The sequence below is a fragment of the Candida albicans genome, chromosome 3 (assembly GCF_000182965.3).
Source record: "Candida albicans SC5314 chromosome 3, complete sequence".
In the NCBI taxonomy this organism is placed as follows: Eukaryota; Fungi; Ascomycota; class Pichiomycetes; order Serinales; family Debaryomycetaceae; genus Candida; species Candida albicans.
Window position 1 is genome coordinate 526,213 of NC_032091.1, and position 20,785 is coordinate 546,997.

General features: G+C 29.2%; 9 protein-coding genes and 1 pseudogene across 10 annotated transcripts; 2 read left to right on the forward strand and 8 right to left on the reverse strand. All coding sequences in view use genetic code 12, as the record gives it.

The window, feature by feature from the left end:
• Positions 1-217: 217 nt before the first annotated feature.
• COX7 (cytochrome c oxidase subunit VII) lies at positions 218-547 on the reverse strand (the record flags this gene model as incomplete). Its single annotated transcript, XM_714833.2, has 1 exon — positions 218-547. One exon carries the CDS (start codon positions 545-547, stop codon positions 218-220), a length of 330 nt encoding a protein of 109 aa, XP_719926.2.
• A 331-nt stretch (positions 548-878) lies between these two features.
• CAALFM_C302410CA (ubiquitin-protein ligase) lies at positions 879-2,413 on the reverse strand (the record flags this gene model as incomplete). The annotated part of the gene is made up of 2 exons (XM_019475297.1): positions 879-2,129; positions 2,411-2,413. The coding sequence occupies 2 exons, from the start codon at positions 2,411-2,413 to the stop codon at positions 879-881; spliced, it is 1,254 nt and encodes a 417-aa protein (XP_019330842.1).
• Positions 2,414-2,946: 533 nt separating this feature from the next.
• CAALFM_C302420CA lies at positions 2,947-5,590 on the reverse strand (annotated as a pseudogene; the record flags this gene model as incomplete). Its single annotated transcript has 1 exon — positions 2,947-5,590.
• Positions 5,591-6,408: 818 nt separating this feature from the next.
• On the forward strand, positions 6,409-8,733 carry APL2 (Apl2p; the record flags this gene model as incomplete). The annotated part of the gene is made up of 1 exon (XM_714837.2): positions 6,409-8,733. The coding sequence occupies one exon, from the start codon at positions 6,409-6,411 to the stop codon at positions 8,731-8,733; it is 2,325 nt and encodes a 774-aa protein (XP_719930.2).
• Positions 8,734-8,843: 110 nt separating this feature from the next.
• On the reverse strand, positions 8,844-9,758 carry MED7 (mediator complex subunit; the record flags this gene model as incomplete). Its single annotated transcript, XM_714838.1, has 1 exon — positions 8,844-9,758. The coding sequence occupies one exon, from the start codon at positions 9,756-9,758 to the stop codon at positions 8,844-8,846; it is 915 nt and encodes a 304-aa protein (XP_719931.1).
• A 452-nt stretch (positions 9,759-10,210) lies between these two features.
• Positions 10,211-10,656, forward strand: HRT1 (SCF ubiquitin ligase complex subunit; the record flags this gene model as incomplete). Its single annotated transcript, XM_019475298.1, has 2 exons — positions 10,211-10,244; positions 10,319-10,656. 2 exons carry the CDS (start codon positions 10,211-10,213, stop codon positions 10,654-10,656), a joined length of 372 nt encoding a protein of 123 aa, XP_019330843.1.
• Positions 10,657-10,915: 259 nt separating this feature from the next.
• Positions 10,916-11,923, reverse strand: PHA2 (prephenate dehydratase; the record flags this gene model as incomplete). The annotated part of the gene is made up of 2 exons (XM_019475299.1): positions 10,916-11,794; positions 11,873-11,923. The coding sequence occupies 2 exons, from the start codon at positions 11,921-11,923 to the stop codon at positions 10,916-10,918; spliced, it is 930 nt and encodes a 309-aa protein (XP_019330844.1).
• Positions 11,924-12,623: 700 nt separating this feature from the next.
• Positions 12,624-13,199, reverse strand: RPL9B (60S ribosomal protein uL6; the record flags this gene model as incomplete). Its single annotated transcript, XM_714842.1, has 1 exon — positions 12,624-13,199. The coding sequence occupies one exon, from the start codon at positions 13,197-13,199 to the stop codon at positions 12,624-12,626; it is 576 nt and encodes a 191-aa protein (XP_719935.1).
• Positions 13,200-13,677: 478 nt separating this feature from the next.
• CCP1 (cytochrome-c peroxidase) lies at positions 13,678-14,778 on the reverse strand (the record flags this gene model as incomplete). Its single annotated transcript, XM_714844.2, has 1 exon — positions 13,678-14,778. The coding sequence occupies one exon, from the start codon at positions 14,776-14,778 to the stop codon at positions 13,678-13,680; it is 1,101 nt and encodes a 366-aa protein (XP_719937.2).
• Positions 14,779-15,961: 1,183 nt separating this feature from the next.
• On the reverse strand, positions 15,962-19,870 carry CAALFM_C302490CA (RSC chromatin remodeling complex ATPase subunit; the record flags this gene model as incomplete). The annotated part of the gene is made up of 1 exon (XM_714845.2): positions 15,962-19,870. The coding sequence occupies one exon, from the start codon at positions 19,868-19,870 to the stop codon at positions 15,962-15,964; it is 3,909 nt and encodes a 1,302-aa protein (XP_719938.2).
• Between the last annotated feature and the right edge of the window lie 915 nt (positions 19,871-20,785).

Sequence of the window (20,785 nt, forward strand, 5' to 3'; positions counted from 1 at the left end):
TATATCATTCATTCTTCTGTAGTAATACTAATAATGATAACCATTCTTCACTTGCTAAAAAAAAAAAAAAAATATTAAACATTCATATTTGCTTCCATTCATTCATTCATTCATTCATATTAACCCCAATGTTTCAAAGTATATAACATATATATATAACATATATATTATATATCATATTCATTTTCTTAGTCTCTTTCGGTCTGTTTTATTTTATTTATTCATCTTTTATACCAGCAACAGCTCTAACACTATAATATAATGGGATGACAGTACTAACAGCAAATAAAGCATAAAATGGATAAACTAAAAATGCCGATTGTCTACCTCTTAACCATAATGGTTTAGGAGTATTTTGATAATGTTTTTGTAATTCAATAATTCTTTGTGGATTCATAATTGAATAGATAGGATGGTGGGATGGATAGTTAGAAGAAAGAAAGTAAATAGTATTAACTAGGATTAAAAGTGAATTGAAAATAATGAGCCGATATTTTTTCTCTCTCTCTCTCTCAGACTTTTGGTCGTCTGGTTGTTTCATTCTCATCAATTTCCATTGGTTGGAATTTTGTAGAAGAAAAAATTTTCTATTATATTACTTGGTGTATCACGTGATTTGTTTATTATTCTATGCACGACCCATTTTTTATCACGTGCAGCACTTTTTTTTTTTTTTTTTTTTTTTTTTTTTACGAGTTTTATTGAAATTTTATTTTGCAATAAGGAAGGAAAGGGATACACACAGGAATCAACTATCCACTTAATAAGAAGAAGTTTTTATTAGAAAAATATTTAAGATTAAGATTAATTGAAATCTAGATAATTTGATTAATTATTTACCTTATATATATGACTTTGATTTTGACTTTGACTTTGATTTACCACCAACCATCATCATCATCATCATCATCATCATTATCTACATCACTAATCATATTATCACTATAGCTATTATAATCACTTAATTCTACCACATCATCTTCTTCTTCATTACTATAATCAGTGTTGTCAATATTAAAATTATCCATTTCTTCCATAGCATCTCGTATATCTTCTGAATCATAATATGAATCATCTTCATCATCTCCACTCAATTGTATTATATTTTCATGTTCAGAACTTGATAATTCTATACTATCATTATTATAAGGACTATTCATCAGACGTTGAATAGAAACATCTTCCTCCTCCTCCTCATCATCGTCAGAAAACGCTCGATCAATTACACTTGATGTAGCACTTTCAAATCCATGCCAATCATCATGAATAGCACTATTATTACCAAATGATTCAGTATGACCTAAATGATTATCTCCATATTCCTCCTCCTCCTCATCATCATCATCATCAGTGTTATTATTTTCATTACTTTCATTATCATAAACATTACCATTATTATTATTATTATTATTAGCATTAATATGGATACTGATTTCACTATCACTATCAGTACCAACGGGTATTTCATTAGCAGTTCTACTATCAATAAAACTATCATCAGAATCATATTCATTTATTTCCACACTTTGACGAAATCCTGCAACAACATCTTCAAATGCATCCTCATCATCATCATCATCATCATCATCTTCTTCATCTTCATCTTCTTCACTTTCTCCATTGATATTTCTTGTTGATCTTCTAAATCGAGTACCACAATGAGAACATATTGATCCATGAACTTCCCAATGACAATTCCCACATCTTGCAACTCCATCAGAACAATCAATTAATGTCGTCACGGTATTATTAAATAAATCGCCAAATATTGATTTATTTTTAACATCTAAATTATAAGTTTTTAAACATTCCAATTTTCTATTCATCAAATGATCAACTCCCCCACTATCACCATCACCATCACCATCACCATTAGAAGTGTTTTCAATTATTGATTCAATAATTTTATGACAAATTTCTTTTAAATGAATATTTAAAATTGGTTTATTTTCAATGTCATGACGACAAGTAGGACAATTGATTTTATTAGAAAACCATTGATATATACAATCATAACAAAATGAATGACCACATTCTATCGTCATTGGAATAATCATAATTTCTGAACATATTGAACATTCTAAATTTGTCGTTATTTTCGATAATAAATATGATGTTAAAGAATGATCCTAGAAATAAAAAAAAAATTGGTTGGTTGGTTAGTATTATTATTATTATTATTATAAATGCTTAATCTAATTAATCATTCCAAAACCAAAACCAAAACCAAACCAACAATAAAATAACAATGAAAATGAAAATAAAATGATATAATATGAAATCATCTCTTTTGAATTGTGTACATCAAGGCTTATAAGTGTTGGTTTTGGTTTTGGTTTTGGTTTTGATTTTGGTTTTGGTTTTGATTTTGGTTTTGATTTTTAAGGGAACAGAATATCTAATTACATACCATTGATTCCCACATTTTAATAATTTGAGTATCATCAGTCATATTGAATTATGATTGAATGAATTATGGACACATACAAGTGTGGTAAATATTAAACCTAATTTCAAATAAATGTAAGTTAAAGTAAATGTTAAAGACTAGTGGTTGTAGTAGTAGCAGTAGTTGTAGTTGTTATTGTTGATGTTGATGTTGTTTGTAATTCTCTTGTGAATTTTAGATTATGATTCTTTTTTTTAGTAGTGTATTTATGTTAACTGTCGTGCACTTTATAACAATATTAATTATTATTACCATTACCCACCTCACCTCACCTCACCTCACCTCACCCACCAAATTATCATTCTAAAAACAGTATTATATCCTTTCAAATGATATTGTTGATGATTAATTATAGAAAAGAATTCATTCTATACATATATATATATATATATATACATATATTTATATTTATGTACATATATATATATCTATATGAGAAAAATTAAACTATTTACAAAAAAAAAGTTCATAAAATTCAATCTCAATGGTAAGCAGTACTACCTATTATTATTATCTTTCCATTGATTTAAAATATAAATTGTTTTATCAATTAATTCCATTATTTCATTTTCATCATTTTCCAACATTAATTTAACATCACCTATAAAATGACGTAATTTCATTAAAGATTTTTTACCTTCCCCCAATAATAATAATAATGATGATGATGATGATGATTCTTGATCATCAACATCATCTAATGAGTTATTATTATTAGTAGTAGTAGTAGTAGTAGTGCTACTCTTCTGTATTGATCGTAATTTCTTGAATAACATATTTTCAATTAATAAAGTTTGATCTAATAAATAAGGAGTTAAATAAATTTGTTTTTCATGAATAGCAAATTTATTCAATGAATCAATAATTAATTCAAATTGATCAGTTAATACATAAATTTTTAATTGTAATATTAATTTAAGCATTTTATATTTATCAAGTAAATTTGATCCTTGATTATTAGGAGGAATAGAATTAACATTAGCATCATCATCAATTGAATTAATTAAAATTTGTGCTTCTTCATATAATTCATAATCAATTAACATTTTTATAAATAAAAATTTATGAGAATCATTCAATTGGCTACTACTATTGGTAATATAATATCTTAATAAATCTTCTTGTTGTAAACTTGGATGATTTAATGAAATCAATTCCATAAATTTTGAATTTTTATGATTATATTGACGAGTTTCCATCATTAAACTTTTAATTTTTAATCGATAATTTAAATCATTAGTAGTAAATTTAAATGTTTCTAATAATAAATTAATATCTGGTCTTATACCTCGATTAATTAAATTTTCAAATCCTCGATTCACTCTAAATTCAATTTGTCGTTGTTGTTGTTGTTGTTGTTGTTGTTGTTGTTGTTGTTGTAATTGTGAATCTGATTCATTATTTGGGTTGTTATTATATCTATTCCCTTTAGATCTTTTATCATATTTAAATTCTTCCCATTGAGGATCATTATATTTTATTCGATTCAAAGGTTCATATATTCGATAAGGATGAAATGGTGACCAAGATTTTTTCAATTGAAAAGATGATTTACCTATCCATCCATTTAATCGATCAATAAATTGTGGAGCAAATCTTGAATAAGAATAAATAAATGTTTTCACAATTAATATTAAATATGATGGATCATAAGGTATAGAAGTTTTCGATGCTTCAATTAATTGTAATATAGGAATAAATTGATCATGTTTAACATAATAATCTAATAAAATTTTGAAAAATCTCGGTGGTAAAAAAAATTGATCATTATTGTTGTTATTGTCACTATTTGTTGCTGTAGTGGTAGCAATTGAATTTTTATATAATTTGAAAATAAAATTGATATTATCCATATTTTTAGAATATCTAATCATAAAATATAACCAACGATGATAAAATTCAATAACATTTTCATAATCATCATCATCACCACCACCACCAGTTGTATAGTTTTCCATTTTGGGAGCTATCGATTCAATAAATTGCAAATCCTCTTCAGTAATATTCTTAGTAAAACTTAAATATTCTCGATTAATAATTTCATATTGATAATCAATTGATTGAATCAAATAATGATCATAATACTCCATATTGTGTTGATGTTGATATTTTTTAATTAATCGTTTAAATTCTTTTAATTCATGATTAGTTCCAAATCGATAAAATTCTAATAATAATAAACTAATAGTTTTAATCAGTGGTGGTTGACATTTGGGGGAATTCATCCATAATTGATAAATGAAAAATAAATGTTCAAATAAACAATCATGACCAATTAAATTTGGCGTTAAACTATTAATTAATGAATTAGATAAATTATATTGAGTATTAATAATTAATTTATGGAAATTTTTTTTAAATTCAATGATTTCATAATTATTAATCAATGTCGATAAATAATATAATATAGTTTTTTCATTCAATTGTTGATTATTTATCATTATATCAATTTTTTTCTGCAATTGTTTCATCAGTTCAAGATCATTCATATGATAATATAACCATATACGATAAGGGTATAATAAAGTGGATGATCCATCATTTTCAACTTCATTTATTTTGATCAACTCATATAATATTGGTATTCGAGAATTAATAAAATTATAATACGGTATATCATAATGGATTTTATTGGCAGGGTTTAAAATAAGGAATCTCTAACCCAGTAGATGTTGATGGCATTAATGGACAATTTTCAAATGATTTATCAATAATTACTGCAATCAATTCTGGCGATAACAGGTTCCCTAACACTTTATCCAATATTGATTTCCCCAGTTTTATTAATTCAACCATTTCTTCAATAAATTGTTGTTGTTGGAAAGGTAATGATGCATACTTGTTTTTAATTGGTATATTATTTCTTGAGAATCTAGAAGAAAAATAATTGTTTTGCCAACTATGAACATTCTCATCTTGATCAGTTCGACTTATCCAATCAAAACAAGTTGGTGAATAAACTTGTTGTATACGTGAATTGTCAGTTGAAAAATAATGGCATGATTTTATTTGTAGTGATGATAGTCGTGATAAATGGTCTTTGATGTTATTATTACAATTAATGTGTCGTATTCGAGTGTAAAATAATTGTTCAGTATTTTTAGTGACTTGTTTCCCAACAATCAGCAGTATATTACTCATTCTACTGTTTAAAGCACCGATATAGAAGACGTGAATGAATGAATATATTAAATAGTAGAATTGGTTGATTGGTTGATTGGTTGTCAAAAAGAGGAATGAAAGAAAAAAAATTGTCCTAAAAAAAAAAAAAAAACTTTCGTAAGTCGTGCACGTATTGTTAAATATAGTGCTGGTGCTACCACTTTATACTGAGTTCACCTCCTTCTCTTTCAGCTTTCCTATATATATTATTAAATAATATCTTGTCAATATGAGATGTAATTAGACTAATCTTAATGATAAGTTATAAACTCCAATACAAAGCTTTTGTATAAGATGTTAGTTTTGCTCTATATTTTTGCGAAAGCTATTAAAAATAATAGCACAGTACTGTAAAATTCATGACAACCCCCTCAATTACTAGAAATAAAAGTTATTAAATAATGCTTGTTTTGAGACTTACGCTTAGATATCTTTTACTTAGAAATAGTTTAAGATTAGTGACTTTACCACTTTATGTTATGCTTCAAGTATTGGTTGTATCAAAGACTATAATTAAATACGATGCGACATTTTGGCACATACTTCATAAATTTGTCGTTGTCGTTATCGTTGTCGTTGTCGTGGTCTATTGTAAGAAATGTCGCGTTTGTTGTCTTTTTGTTGTCTTTTTGTTGTTCAAATTTTTTTGGCTTTTGTTTATGAAATTTTGATTTCAATTCAAATCACACACTTTACAAAACTGTTTTACAATATCAATTAATCCCATAATCTTATTAATTTAATTGAGATTTTGTATTACTGGTTGTCACCCCTCTTCTTTCCCTTACTAGCCAACCATGTCGTCATCTTATAAACAAACAATCAACAAAAATTTCAATAAAGTCAATAGTATTCTTGAACGAAAATTACGGAAATACCTTGTTGGTCCTAAAAAAGGTGAAACTTTTGAATTGAAAAATGGATTAGTATCACAATATAAACATGAACGTAAAGATGCTATTCAAAGAGTGATTCAAGCAATGACTGTTGGTAAAGATGTATCATCATTATTTCCTGATGTTTTAAAAAATATTGCCACTTATGATTTAGAACAAAAAAAATTGGTTTATTTATATTTAATGAATTATGCTAAAACTAATCCTGAATTATGTATTTTAGCAGTTAATACATTTGTACAAGATACTGAAGATCCCAATCCTTTAATTAGAGCATTAGCAATTCGAACTATGGGATGTATTAGAGTGGCTAAAATGGTGGAATATTTAGAAATTCCTTTACAAAGAACTTTAGCTGATGAAAATCCTTATGTTAGAAAAACTGCTGCCATATGTGTTGCTAAATTATTTGATTTAAATCCAGAAATGTGTGTTGAATTTGGATTTTTAGATGAATTGAAAAAATTATTGAGTGATCCTAATCCTATGGTTGTTGCTAATGCCATTAATGCCTTGAGTGAAATTAGAGATATGAATACTAATGAAAATTTGGAAATCTTGGCATTCAATAGAGAAGTCATTAATAGTTTATTATTATGTCTTAATGAATGTACTGAATGGGGGAGAATCACCATTTTGAATACATTGGCTGAATATGACACTGATAATTCTGAAGAAGCTAATCATATTATGGGAAGAGTTATACCTCAATTACAACACGTTAATCCTTCTGTTGTTTTAAGTTCAATTAAAGCCATTTTGCATCATTTAAATGCTATCCCCGTCACAGCACAAAGAAGTAATATATTGAAGAAATTATCCGCTCCATTGGTATCTCTTGTTAGTACTTCTATACCAGAAGCTCAATATGTGGGGTTGAAAAATATTAGAATCATTTTAGAAAAATATCCTAATGTATTATCTAAAGAATTGCGAGTTTTTTTCATTAAATATTCTGATCCATTATATTTAAAATTGGAAAAATTGGAAATTATGATTCGATTAGCAAGTGAACAAAATAGTGCTCTTTTATTGGGAGAATTGAAAGAATATGCTATGGAATTTGAACCAGCATTAGTGACAAAAGCCATTAAATCTATTGGATCAGTTGCCATCAAACTTCAGGAAAGTGCGGTTAAGGCAATTAATCTTTTACATGAAATTATTGATGAAAGAGGTGGTGATTTGATTATCAATGAATCAGTAACTGTATTGGTCAATATTTTAAGACGTTACCCTGGGAAAAATGATTTGGCAACTTTGATTATACCGGTTATTTCCAATCATGTTAATGAATTAAATAAAACTGAAGCATTATCAGGTTATATATGGTTATTAGGGGAGTATCCAAAATATTTTTCTGGTTTACATAAAAAATTAAGTGATTTAGTCGATGGATTTTTGGAAGATGATTCAGTATTACAATTGAATATTTTATCTACCATTGTTAAAATTAATTTGGAATTATCTAGCAATGGTGGTAGTGGTAATAGTCAATATTCTAATTTATTACAAAAAGTTTTAGAATTGGCTACTAAAGAATGTGAAAATGCTGATGTTAGGGATAAAGCTTATATATATTGGAGATTATTATCATCTTCTTCAAGTGAAGATCAACAGAAAAAGATTTTGTTAACAAAATTACCTCCTATTGAAACAACAATTAGTTCATTTAGTCCAGGTTTATTAGAAACTTTATTAGATGAATTATCCACTTTATCATCAGTTTATTATAAACCAGCAAAATCATTTATTGATCCTAATGCATATTCTCGAGTTCCAGTGGAAAAGAAGAATAAAACCAAGATTGAAGATTTGAAAAATATGGCTAAAGAAGAAATCATTACTAATGCCAGAAATGATAATTTACTTGATTTTGATGATGATGATGAAGAAGGAGACGGAGTTAGTGGTTCCAATGGTGATAGTGGTAATGTTGGAAATTTGTTAGATGAATTAAATGACTTGTTTAGTACTCCACCACCACCGCCTTCTTCGTCTTCTCAAAACAGTCAACTGCAAATTGCTGGAGGACAAACTTCAACTAATGATATTTTAAGTTTATTCGATACCATTAACACCACCACCACCACTACTACTACTCCTCAACAATCAACTCAAAGCTCCACGACTTATGGCATTGAAAACTTATCTGTATCAGGAAATGCATCTACAATGACGAAAAACAAAAACAATGTTAACAATGATCTATTAGATCTTTTTTGAGAATAGCTTGTCTATATATATATATATGTTTGTGTGTGTATATTTATTTCCATCATGATTGTTTTTCATTTATAGATTTGAAAACAATAATATCTTATTTACTAGTTCTTTTATATTGACAGTAATAATCTATTAATGATATCTTGTTTCAATTGTTCCTTTTCATCAATTGAATCACCATCACCAAGTCCTGTTGTTTTTGTCGTTGTTGTTGTATTTGTTGTTGTACCATCACTTACCACTGTTATTCGTTCATTAATTAAATTTTTAATTTTGGATTTAATATCAAGACATTTTTTATTAATTTGATCGATTTCTAAAAATTTATAATCAATTTGATTTTTCAATAACATAATTAAACTTTCTCGACTTTGATGAGGTCGATAAGTATTTAATAAATGATTAATATTAATTAAAATTAAATTTATATCATGAATTTTTTTATCATATTTTATTGGATCAATACTTAATATTCCAATTAATTCTAAAAAATTTAATAATAATGAATCCATTAATTTGTGTAATTCTTTAATTTTTGTTTCCGAAGTTAAATTTTCATCGCCCGTAGAATCGCCGGCATCGACTTCTTGATTCCCATTGATATCAGTGTCAGTATTGGTGATGATGTTGGTGTTGGCGGTGGAAGTGGAAGTGGAAGTGAAAGTGGAAGTGGAAGTATTATATAATTGTTCCCATTGAGAATCTTTTAAATTGGGCAATTTATCTTCAAATAACCAAATATTACCATATCCTCGATATTGTGGACCTTCAGGTTGTTTTGGCGGTATTAAAAATCTTAATTCTCCTGGAGGTATAGAATTTTCTTCCAGATTATTAGAATCAGGATCAGTATTTTCTTCTTCTAATTTAACCTCTGAGGATACTGTTGTTGTTTGATTGTTTTCTTGCCACGTGGAAAGTTTTTGTAAATTATCTTTGGTGAAAAATTTATAGTATGGCGGTGGTGGTGGATATAATGAGGATATTAGATCTTCATTGTTTGTAGTGGTGTTATTCGTTGACATGATCGTTTCTCTCTCTATATATATATAATTATTTGAGTTTAATTAAGGATGGATTATATTAAACAGATACACCAGGAGTAGTAACAAGAAGAAGAATTGACTGTGTTGGCTGTTGTTTGTTGTTGTTTGTTATTTGTTAGAAAAAAAAAAAATTTAAAACAATTTTGGAGGAAAAGAAGGAGGAACAGAAAATTTATGAATTTCTTTAATCAACTAAATCAAATTGAACAACTTTTCTTCTTATTGCCCCCCCCCTTTTTTTCATTATACTATACTTTAATTATAAAACGAATAGAAGTAATCCATATAACCACAGTGGTGATAAATATTGACAAGAATTTCAAATAGATTATTTTTCCTACTTCTTCCTCCCAATTCATTACTTCATCTTCATTTTAATTATACACTCAACCTACGCGTACACACTTTACACATATACATAACCAAGAAATATGGCTGACGATCAAGATCGCATGGACGTTGATGGTATGTTTGTATACTTTGAATTTATTTATGTAACGTGAATTTTTTTTGATACTAACTTTTCCAATTTTTTTTAGAAGTTGAACTGAAAGAACCAACAACAGAACCAACAACAGAACCAACATCAAAACCATCATCAAAACCAAGATTTGAAGTGAAAAAATGGACAGCGGTAGCGTTTTGGTCATGGGATATGCAAATTGAAAATTGTGCCATTTGTAGAAATCACTTAATGGAACCATGTATTGAATGTCAACCAAATGCCATGGGTAATATTCCTTCAGAAGAGTGTATTCCTGCTTGGGGAGTATGTAATCATGCATTTCATTTACATTGTATTAGAAGATGGTTGAAAACAAGAAATGCATGTCCCTTGGATAGTACTAATTGGACTTATCAAAAATTGGGTAATTAAAATCGAAAGATTTTTCTTTTTGCAAGTTTAAAGTATATCCCAGGATCTAATCTTTTTAGGTCCATCCTACTTGTCTTTTATGTTCGGTTTAATGTTTATTAATGTTTTTTTTGGCATTTGGTTATTACTAATATTCGGTTTCATAGTTATTAAGAGGTAAATAATCTATATATGTATATGTACAAATTAAGAAATGTTATTAGTAAAATAAAAGAATTATGATTTAATAAATAAGTGTAGAAGTGTGTCTATATACTTTCTATTGATCATTACTGTTGTTGTTATACCTCCAACTTCTTTGAAAAACACCTAGTATCACAAGTTCTAAACAAGACTCTTTAATTTTTTCTACGAGTCCTTCTTGATGAATATCACCAATCATTTCAACGAAAAATACATATTGCCAAGGTTTCAAATTTGCTGGTCGAGAATTAATTGATGTTAATGTTATACCATATTCTTTAAATTTAACCAAAACATCACATAATGCACCAGGATCGTCATGATTTAAAGTAAACATTATTGATGATACTATGGTAGTGTTTCTTTTGCTATTATCGTCATCATTATTAGATGCTGCTGCTGGTGGTGGTGATATTGGAGAATCATACCCTAGTATCAAAAACCTCGTAGTATTGGATTGATTATCTTCAATTCCTTCTTTTAATATTGGCAATTTATACAATTCTGAACTCATATACGATGAAATAGCAGCACTACTACTACCACTGGTGGTGATGGTATCTTGACTGACGATTTCTGCTGCTTTTGAAGTTGATCCAACATCAATTTTCGTTATTTGTTGAGGTAAACTTTGTAAAAATTTATTAACTTGAGTCCATACTTGAGGATGAGAATAAATAGTTTTTATGTCTTCAATTTTGGAAGCATTAGTTAATAAATTATGATGAATAGATACAAATTGTTCAGCAATTATTCTAAATTTTGGTGGTGTTGAAGTTTGAAAATACCAATCACGTAATAAATCATAAGTGAAAACAACTTGTCCATTAGTAGAGTTTTCAAATGGTACTACAGCATAATCAACTTTTTTTTCATTTAAAATATGGAAACAATCTCCTATAGATTGTTGAGGATATATAGAAACATTTTCTGTACCAAATTGTTGGATTAATGCCTTGAAAATGATTGTTAGTAAATAACCAAGAAGAAAAAGAAATATGAAGTCTGTGTATGGTATGGTATGGCTACATACTTGATGGGTATATGTTCCCTCTGGTCCTAGAAAGGCTACTTTTATTGTCATTGGTTGATATTTAATTATTGTTGAGCTTTGTTTTCCGTTTGAGAACGGATCTGTGAAATTTTCATGATTTCCAGCGATCTTATATTTTTCATGGACAGAAGCTGTGGCGACGTGAAACGAAACAAAAAAAATTAAGCACGGTGGGTGGGTACACCTGCCGGCGACTTAATAGTTTAATGCTGTTTCCGGTGTGCTTTCAGAAAATCCTTGTTGCCTTCCAATCTCTCCAATATAAATTGCAATCCTTTATTCCAAGATTAAAACAATTCAAACAAGAATGATTCAAAGACAAAAAGATATCAAAAAGTAGCATACAAGCTCAAAACAATAAAGAATCTGGTCAATAGGGTAAATGGCGCTCTAAAGATAGATTTAAAGAGAAATTTGTTTAAGTTTAGTAAGTTTGTGTGTGATCGTAGGTGGCTCTTTTATTTTAATAATTTTGAGACTCGATAACGATCCACGAATAATCAAAAAATTCAATTATTGTAATAAACCGGTTGAAAAATATAACAATGACTCTCTCTCCTTCCCCAAAATGAACTGAAACTAAAACACAAACATCCCCCCATCAAATCCTTTCTAAACTATAAACAAAAAATTGTTTGTAAGAAAAAATTTTAATATTAAAAAAAATTGTATTATTATTAAAATGGATTATAATTCAACAACATGCATTCATTTTATTTTATCAATTTCCTTAGATTTCTTCAACAATGGTACCTCTTTCAGAAACATAAATACCATCCAAGAATTTACGGATATCCTTGTTTCTGACACGACAGATTTGTTGAATATCAGCAGCATTTTGAGAAACAGCTTCCAAGGAGTTACCAGAAACAATCAATTCATCCTTTTGAGTAGAAGAAATTTCCATGGTGACACCTTCATGGATTTTAACTTCTCTAACTCTTTTTTCACCCAAGAAATTTCTAATTTCAACGTAATCTTGACCATCTTTTTTAATAATGTTAACGTTAATTGGGAAATGCGCATAAACAAATCTCATCTTGTATTTGTAACCTTTAGTGACACCAGTGATCAAGTTAGCAATCAAAGATTTGACAGTTCTTAAAGCAGCAACGTGTTTTCTGTCACCATTGTGAACAGTGATTTTGATAGCTCTGTTGTTGATTTTGTTAAAAGTAACATCAATATGTTTCAAGTCTTTGGTTAATTCACCTCTTGGACCAGTAACTTTGACAACTCTGGCTTTAATATCAACAGTGACACCTTCTGGGATATCTAAGATTTGATCAGTTTGGATGTACTTCATTGTTCTATCTTTTGGATTACTATACTTGAATACTTTTTCAAAAAAAAAGAAGAGAAGAAAGGGAAAGGGAAAGGGGAAAATAAATTTGTTTCAAAGTATATTGCCAAACTCTGAAAATCTTTTTTTTTTCAGTCCTCTCTCTCACTCTCATCATTGACTGAAACTAACAAATTTGTACATTTGGTAGCACTACAAAAGAAAGAATTTTTATACCTGTATATAAATATTCATGTGCGCTAGGGTTATAGCCCTAACTAGAGCCCTAAATAAGAATTAAGCTTCAATATTGAAAGTTATTTGTAAAAATTAAACAATAACATTATAATTATAACAATACAACGAGATCTTCAATTATACTCACAATTAGTCTTTCAAACTTTTTCATATATTTTGAATATATATTAGAAGTTAACAACGACCTATGTAATCAGAATAATGTATTGTTTTTTTTTTTGTTTTTTTTTTCATTTAAACCTACTTATTCTTCATCTTGTTCATCTAATGTTTTGAACAATATTGGTTTACTATCAGCAGGATATTTGATACCATTTGAAATCAATTTAGAAAATGCTTTAGCAAAATCTTTGAAAAACAAATCTTGATCATCAGCATACATCTTGACATATTTCAAAAAATACAGTTCTTCTTTCAAAGCCATATCAGTTGGTAACATCATAAATTCACCAGTTTCATCATCTTCGTATTGTTTTTTACCATCCCATTTTTTAACGTGCCAATCACCTAATAATGTGGTGTAAAAAACATTAGTAAATTGATTAAATGATGGACCCCATGGACCATCATATCCGGAATTATGTTTATGACATCTACCTAAAACATGAGCACCAAGTAAGGCAACGGTTTCTCTTTCATTAAATCCCATTCTAGCAAACAAATCTTTAACATATTTACCATCTTTTGAAGCATCGGGTAATCTACCATTTGGTGGGACTTTAGATGCAGTATTGTCATCAACTCTACCTGGTCTCCATTCAATTTTTGGACCACCGGATTCTTGTACAGCAGCAACACCTCCTAAAGTCCATAAATCACCTCTTGAAATCCATGGATATTTCACTAAAAATTCCATTAAAAATTCACGACCAACTTGTAATCCAGCATTTTCTGGATCAAATTCTTCTGGAGCAAAAATCATTGTACCACCATATGATCCACCCGAATTATCAGATTTATCATAAGTACCTGATGTATGCCATGCCAATCTTAACAATTGACCATAATAACCGGCATTCTCATCAAATTCTAAATTTTCAGAAATCTTGGTAGCAATGTCATTATAAACTTTTTGATAATCACTAGCACTTTTACCTTCAGGGACTTTAGCAATTTTGACATTGGCACCAGCACTGGCTCCAAATAATGCCTTAGCAGCATTTTTAGAACCCCCATTGTTGTTATTATTATTGTTGTTGTTATTGAATGGATTACCATTGTTATAGAAGTAAGTGGCAATAGCGGCAGAACCAGCTACCCCAAGAAATGTCTTTGCAATTCTACCATAATTGAATTTGGTTGAAGATTTGGTAATCTTACTAATATGTGGAGCAAATGTAGCCATTGTTGTTTGAATGTATCAATTAATAATCTTCAAATAGTATATATATTAGTTGTTGATTGATAAAAAAGGAAAGAATAATAATAAAAAAAAAAGTGAAATTGAAAGAAATTGAAAGAAATTAAAAGAAGGGAAAAAGAAGTGAATATGGTGTAGTATTTATAATTTCAGAAAGTGGAGTGGTGAGATAAATCCAATGCTAAGGGGGGGAGAGAAAGAGAGAAAGGGAAGGGAAGAAAAATAGACAATGTGTGTGTGTTGAAGAAAGAAAGAAAGCAAGAGGGGGGTTTAAATTAAAAAAGCAATCAATCATTACTAAAAACAGAATAATACAAAAAAAGGTTCTGGAAGAAAATTCAATCAGTCAACTAATACACAAAAGATCAAACACATTTTACTCATAATAATGACGGTTGTAATGACTCAATTGAGTTATTAAACGTAGTCTTTTGTAGACTTGGGTTCTCGAACATCTTGGATAACTACTATTGATTTGTAATCAACTGTATTTTGTGGTGTGCTGGTGGTACGTGTCTTATGTGTTGTGAAGAAACATCGCATGTCTAATTATACACATTATAGAAGTTTCTCGAATTTTGTGATATTTATCAAAACTAATGGTGGCTTACCTTTTTTGTTCATTACTAATTTACCGGCAATTCTAGATAACCTCCCATTAATATTGTATCAGCTCAAACTATTATTAACAAAGTCTATCTAAACTACATCAATGTCTGTCTTTCGGGGATAGGATATATAACTGTTGACCTTTTTCAAACCCCCCCTCCTGTTGGAGACAATTTGCAACTTTCTCTTTTTTCCTGTTCCGCCAAAAAAATTAAACTATGAAAAAAACACCGCGGACTGCATATGCCGACGTAATATTATTTCAAACTATTCTGATTGGTTGAAATCTTGAGGGGGGTTTGAGGGTTCCCCTTCATTTAATATCAACAAGTACTAATAATACTACTAATATTATTACATATATTATTGACTATTTTACTATTTTACTATTATACATGTCAGGGACTTGATTATTAGATTTCCATTTATCTTCTTTTTTTGTTTAAAAAAAAGAATACATAAAGTACAACCAAAAAATAAAATAATAATAATAATAAAAGGAGACGACGATTCTTGTATTTCCCCACTAAATTTATTATTATTATTATTATTATTATTATTATTCTTGATTAGCTAATTTCTCATCAAGTAATTTCTCAATAACAGTAGCATCAGTATGTACAAATGACCCTTCTTGATTATAAGTCTTTGCATTAAGACACATTTGTTTCAATTCTGCAATAAAATCTTCAAATGAGGCAAATTTTTCTTGATCCAATTGTTTTTTAACTTGATTAATGGAAACTGGTTTTTTAATAATCAGATAATAATCAGGATACAATTTACGTGATGGAAGTTTGATGAAAATATCACTTAAATTATGACCATCTGTCTCATCTGTTAAGGCTGTTATTTCATCAATTACACTCAAACATTTGCTTGTAAATCCATCAGTTTCTGGTTCATTGTCATCATCATCATCAACATCAAGTTCTATTGCAGCACCACCACCATTACCACTGTCTCCACTAATATCATCGTTATCAATATGTGGTAAGGGAGTTCTAGCACGACGTTGACGTTTTCTAGGTTGAGCAGCCTCTTCAAAGTCTTCATCATCTTCTTCGCCAACTTCATCATCTTTGATATCTTCTTCCAATAAACCTTCTCTTATGGCCTTATTTCTTTTTCTTTTAGCAATACGTTCTTCTTTACGTTTAATAGCTTCTTCAACAGTATCATTATCATCATCCATTGCCTTTAACCATTGTTCTTCACTCAACCCATCATCATATCTAACACGTTTCTTATCTCTCATTTTAGATAATTCTTTCTCCTTCTTCTCAAAATGATGAGAAATATCTTCAGTGAATACAGCTGGCAATTCATCCTTTTCAATGAGTCTAGATTTATAAGGCACTTTTTCCAGTTTTCTTTCTTCATCCATAGAAGCAAATAACACCTTTTCTTCTTCACTACGTGCCAAAATTTCATTCAATTCATCATCATCCAAAGAATCATTTTCTTCATTATCAGCACCATTGGCATCTGCTTCTAATAACCTTTTCAAAAATGCTTCTTGTTCTTCAGCAGTCGATTTGTTATCAAATTTACCTGCTTGAATAACTTTACCATCTATATCTAATTTTTGATGAGCTCTTTCTAATATCACTTCTTCTACAGAATCATTGGTAATTAATCGTAAAATACGAACTTCATTCTTTTGACCAATTCTATGAGCACGATCTTGAGCTTGTAAATCTTGATGAGGATTCCAATCAGTGTCAAAAATAATAACTGTGTCGGCAGTTTGTAAATTCAACCCTAACCCACCAGCACGTGTCGATAATAAGAAACAGAAATAATCAGAATCTGGAGCATTGAAAACTTTCAACATATCTTGACGTTCTTCAGCTTTAGTAGACCCATCTAAACGTAAATATTTCATGTCTTTCCATCTAAGGAAATCTTCCATAATATCCATGATTTGCGTCATTTGGAAAAACATCAATACACGATGTCCACTTTTCTTGAATTTAGGTAAGACTCTATCCAATAATTCAAATTTACCACTCACTCTCCAAATCAAATCATTAGTAAGTCTCAGTGAATTCAACACCGATTCAACTTCTTCGAAAACAAATGGATGATTACAAATTTTTCGTAATTGCATAATTTTATTGTTCAAACCTTTGATACCACTTTTAGCACCTCCAACATCAGCACCAACAAATAATGCATTATGTTTAAGCATTTGTTGATATAATACATATTGTAATCCTGATAAATTACATTTCAAAACTTTTTCAACTTTATCTGGTAAATCTTTTTCCACATCTTTTTTCAATCTTCTCAAAAGAAATGGTCTAAGAACTTTATGTAATCTTCGAATAACCAATAATGATTCTTCTTCAGTTAATTCTATTTTTTCTTGAGCACCAGTATTGGCAAATGGTGTGTTAAACCAATCATCAAAAGATTTAACCGAGTTGAAAATTCCAGGTAAAACAAAATTCAATAACGCCCATAATTCAGGTAAATTGTTTTGTAATGGAGTACCAGTCAAGATTAATCTATTTTTAGTCTTATAATAAGTTCTTAAAGTTTGAGATAATTTGGATTGGGCATTCTTCATTCTATGACCTTCATCAATGATCATATGGGAATAATGGAATTTTGCCAACATTGGACGTTCACGGATAACATATTCATACGTGGTTAATAAAACTTGGAAATTACCATATCTAATATCTGGCTGTAATGATCTTCTTTGTTGTTGAGACCCCTTATAGACAATCACTTTAATTGATGGTGCCCATTTTTCAAATTCTAATGTCCAATTGGTTATTGTCGAAAGTGGGACAATAATTAAAAACTTATTTTCATGTTTCTTTTCAATAAGATATGTAACCAATGAAATCGATTGAATAGTTTTACCCAATCCCATCTCATCTGCCAAAATACCATTAAGGTGGTTATTATACAATGAGACCATCCATTCTAAACCTTTCATTTGATATTCTTTCAATTTACCACCGACTAAAATAGTTGGTTGTTCGGTAATCTTTTCTTTAATTCTATGAGCCACTTCATAATAATCGGTTTTTTCACGTAATTCGGCTTTGTCATCAGATTTATTTTCCACAGCAACTTCTGGACTTCCATGTCTTGGAGTGCCCATAGAACCACCACTAGCTTCTTCTTGTTGAGCCCTAACTTTCTCAGTTAATGAATCCAAAAATTGATTTGTTTGTTTCAAAAGATGAGTGATTCTATGATCTTTTGTTTTATCCAACAATTTAAGATAAGCTTCTTCATCATTTGATCGTAAAGCTTGCAATCTTTGTTTGGCAGTTCTTTCCAATTTCTTACTTTCCTCTTTTTCTGTTGTTTGATGAAAGTTGTTGATCTGTCTAACCAAATAATGAGATCGATAATGGTCTCTGACGTATTTGGCTTCACTACGACTTGTTGACTTTTCCACTACTAGGTCAACTTTTTCAATGTGTTGTTTACGTTTGGCTTCTCTAGCCTCTAGTTTTTTCAATTCTTCTAGTTGCACTGCCAATAATTGTGGGTTTCGTTGTTCTATTTTTGGTCTCACATTGAAAGATCTCTTTTCCAGTAATGCTAATGGGAGCGACTTTAAATTAGGGTCAGCATATTTCACTTGTTGAGCTTCATGAACCAAAATATTGTGTCTCAACAATTTCTGTTTCCCTAATAATCTAAGTGCTTTAAGTTCTATTAATGCTTGGATTTTAAATTTGTCAATGCCATCAGTATCGCCAAATGTTCCAATATTAGCAGGTAAGTTTTCCAATTCTTTTAATCTTTGAGAAATCTTATTACTGATGATTTTCTCTGCATGGATAGTACCTAATGGTGAATGTAAAGTATCTTTGTCAGTTTTTGATGATGATGATGATGACGGTGACGGTACTTTGATCCCAAGATTTTGTGCTCTTGTTTCAAAATCAGTCTCCAACTCTGTCAATTTTTCCAAAATTTCATTCACTAAATCATCTTTCTTAGTTTGATCACTAATAGTAGTGAATTCCTTTTGGAATTTTTCTGGCAAATCATAATCCCTAGACAATAATAATAACCCAGCTACTTGTTTTTCAAATAATTCATTGTCAAAACCTTCACTCTTGATAGTGCCTTTCAAATTTTCAGAAAATAATTCTTGCATAAACTCACTTTCATCCTTGATGTATTCTTCATGTTCTTTGCTAACCTGTGCCAAAACCAGTTCTATATCCAATTTGGCTTGGGCATTAACATCTTCAAATTTGCCCTCTGATTTGTCTTCAGATTTTTCAAATTCTTTTTTCAACTTGTTGGAATCAAAAAGTAATTTATAGTATTTACTAAGTAATTCATTTAATTCTTCCTTATTCTTAGGCACAACAGAATCATTTGATTGGGTTGTTAAATTTGCTGAACCAGGTTGTAATTGTACTTGTGATAATGCAGGAGTTACCCCAACAGATCCATTACCATTGGCAATAGCTGACCCATTCATAATGATCAAATATATCCTTTTATCTTGTTGTTAATAATACAGGAAAGTTGATGGAAATATAAAAAGGAGACAAATAAATGAAATGTTGATTTTTGTCAATTCTGTCTTTAAATGGATAAATAAAAATTCAAGTTGAAATCTTTGTAAAGAAAAAAAAAATCAAGATGAATATTGACCTTGAAAAAAACAAAAACAAAAGTAGATGAAATTAAAATCAAGTATTATTGAATAGAAATATCTTGATTGTAATTAATTTCAAAATAAATAAATGTAAAATAAAGAAAAGGTAAAGGTAAAGTAAAAAAAAAAGTTTGGAAGTTGTTTCTGTTTTCTTTCAATAACTATTGGTGATGTTTTAGATTAGATTGATTAATTGTGATTGCAATAGATTGGTTGTAAAAAAAAAAAAAACTTCTTGATGTTGTTTGTTGTTGTTGTCGTTGTTTGTAGATATAGTTTTTTTTTTTTTTTCCTTCTTCTTTTCGTTCATTCATTCATTCAGTTTTTTCCATCTCTTTTTTTTTGGGCTTGAAAACACGCAAATAGTGTGAGCGAACACTAAATGTACTCTTTTACACGACCATTTGCAATTGATGTTACACTTCTAAACTGGATACAAACCACTACGTTTTAATAATTATAAATCTATATAATTCAGTTCTCAGGGTTCTTTTTATGCTTTTGATGTCGCAGAATCTATTTTGAGCAATTGGTGGTATATTGAAAACTGATTTTAGTTTAATTTGTGGCTATGTGTTGTCAGATCAAAAAAAAAAAAAGAGAGAGCATTTGTAAGAAGAGTTAGCCTTAACTATGTTATTGGTCTTCATTCCAAGTACTATGAAACTAAAAATACTATAGAGTAGTATTCTAAATCCATTTAATAGAGAAATCAGTTAACCAAATGAAGCGATA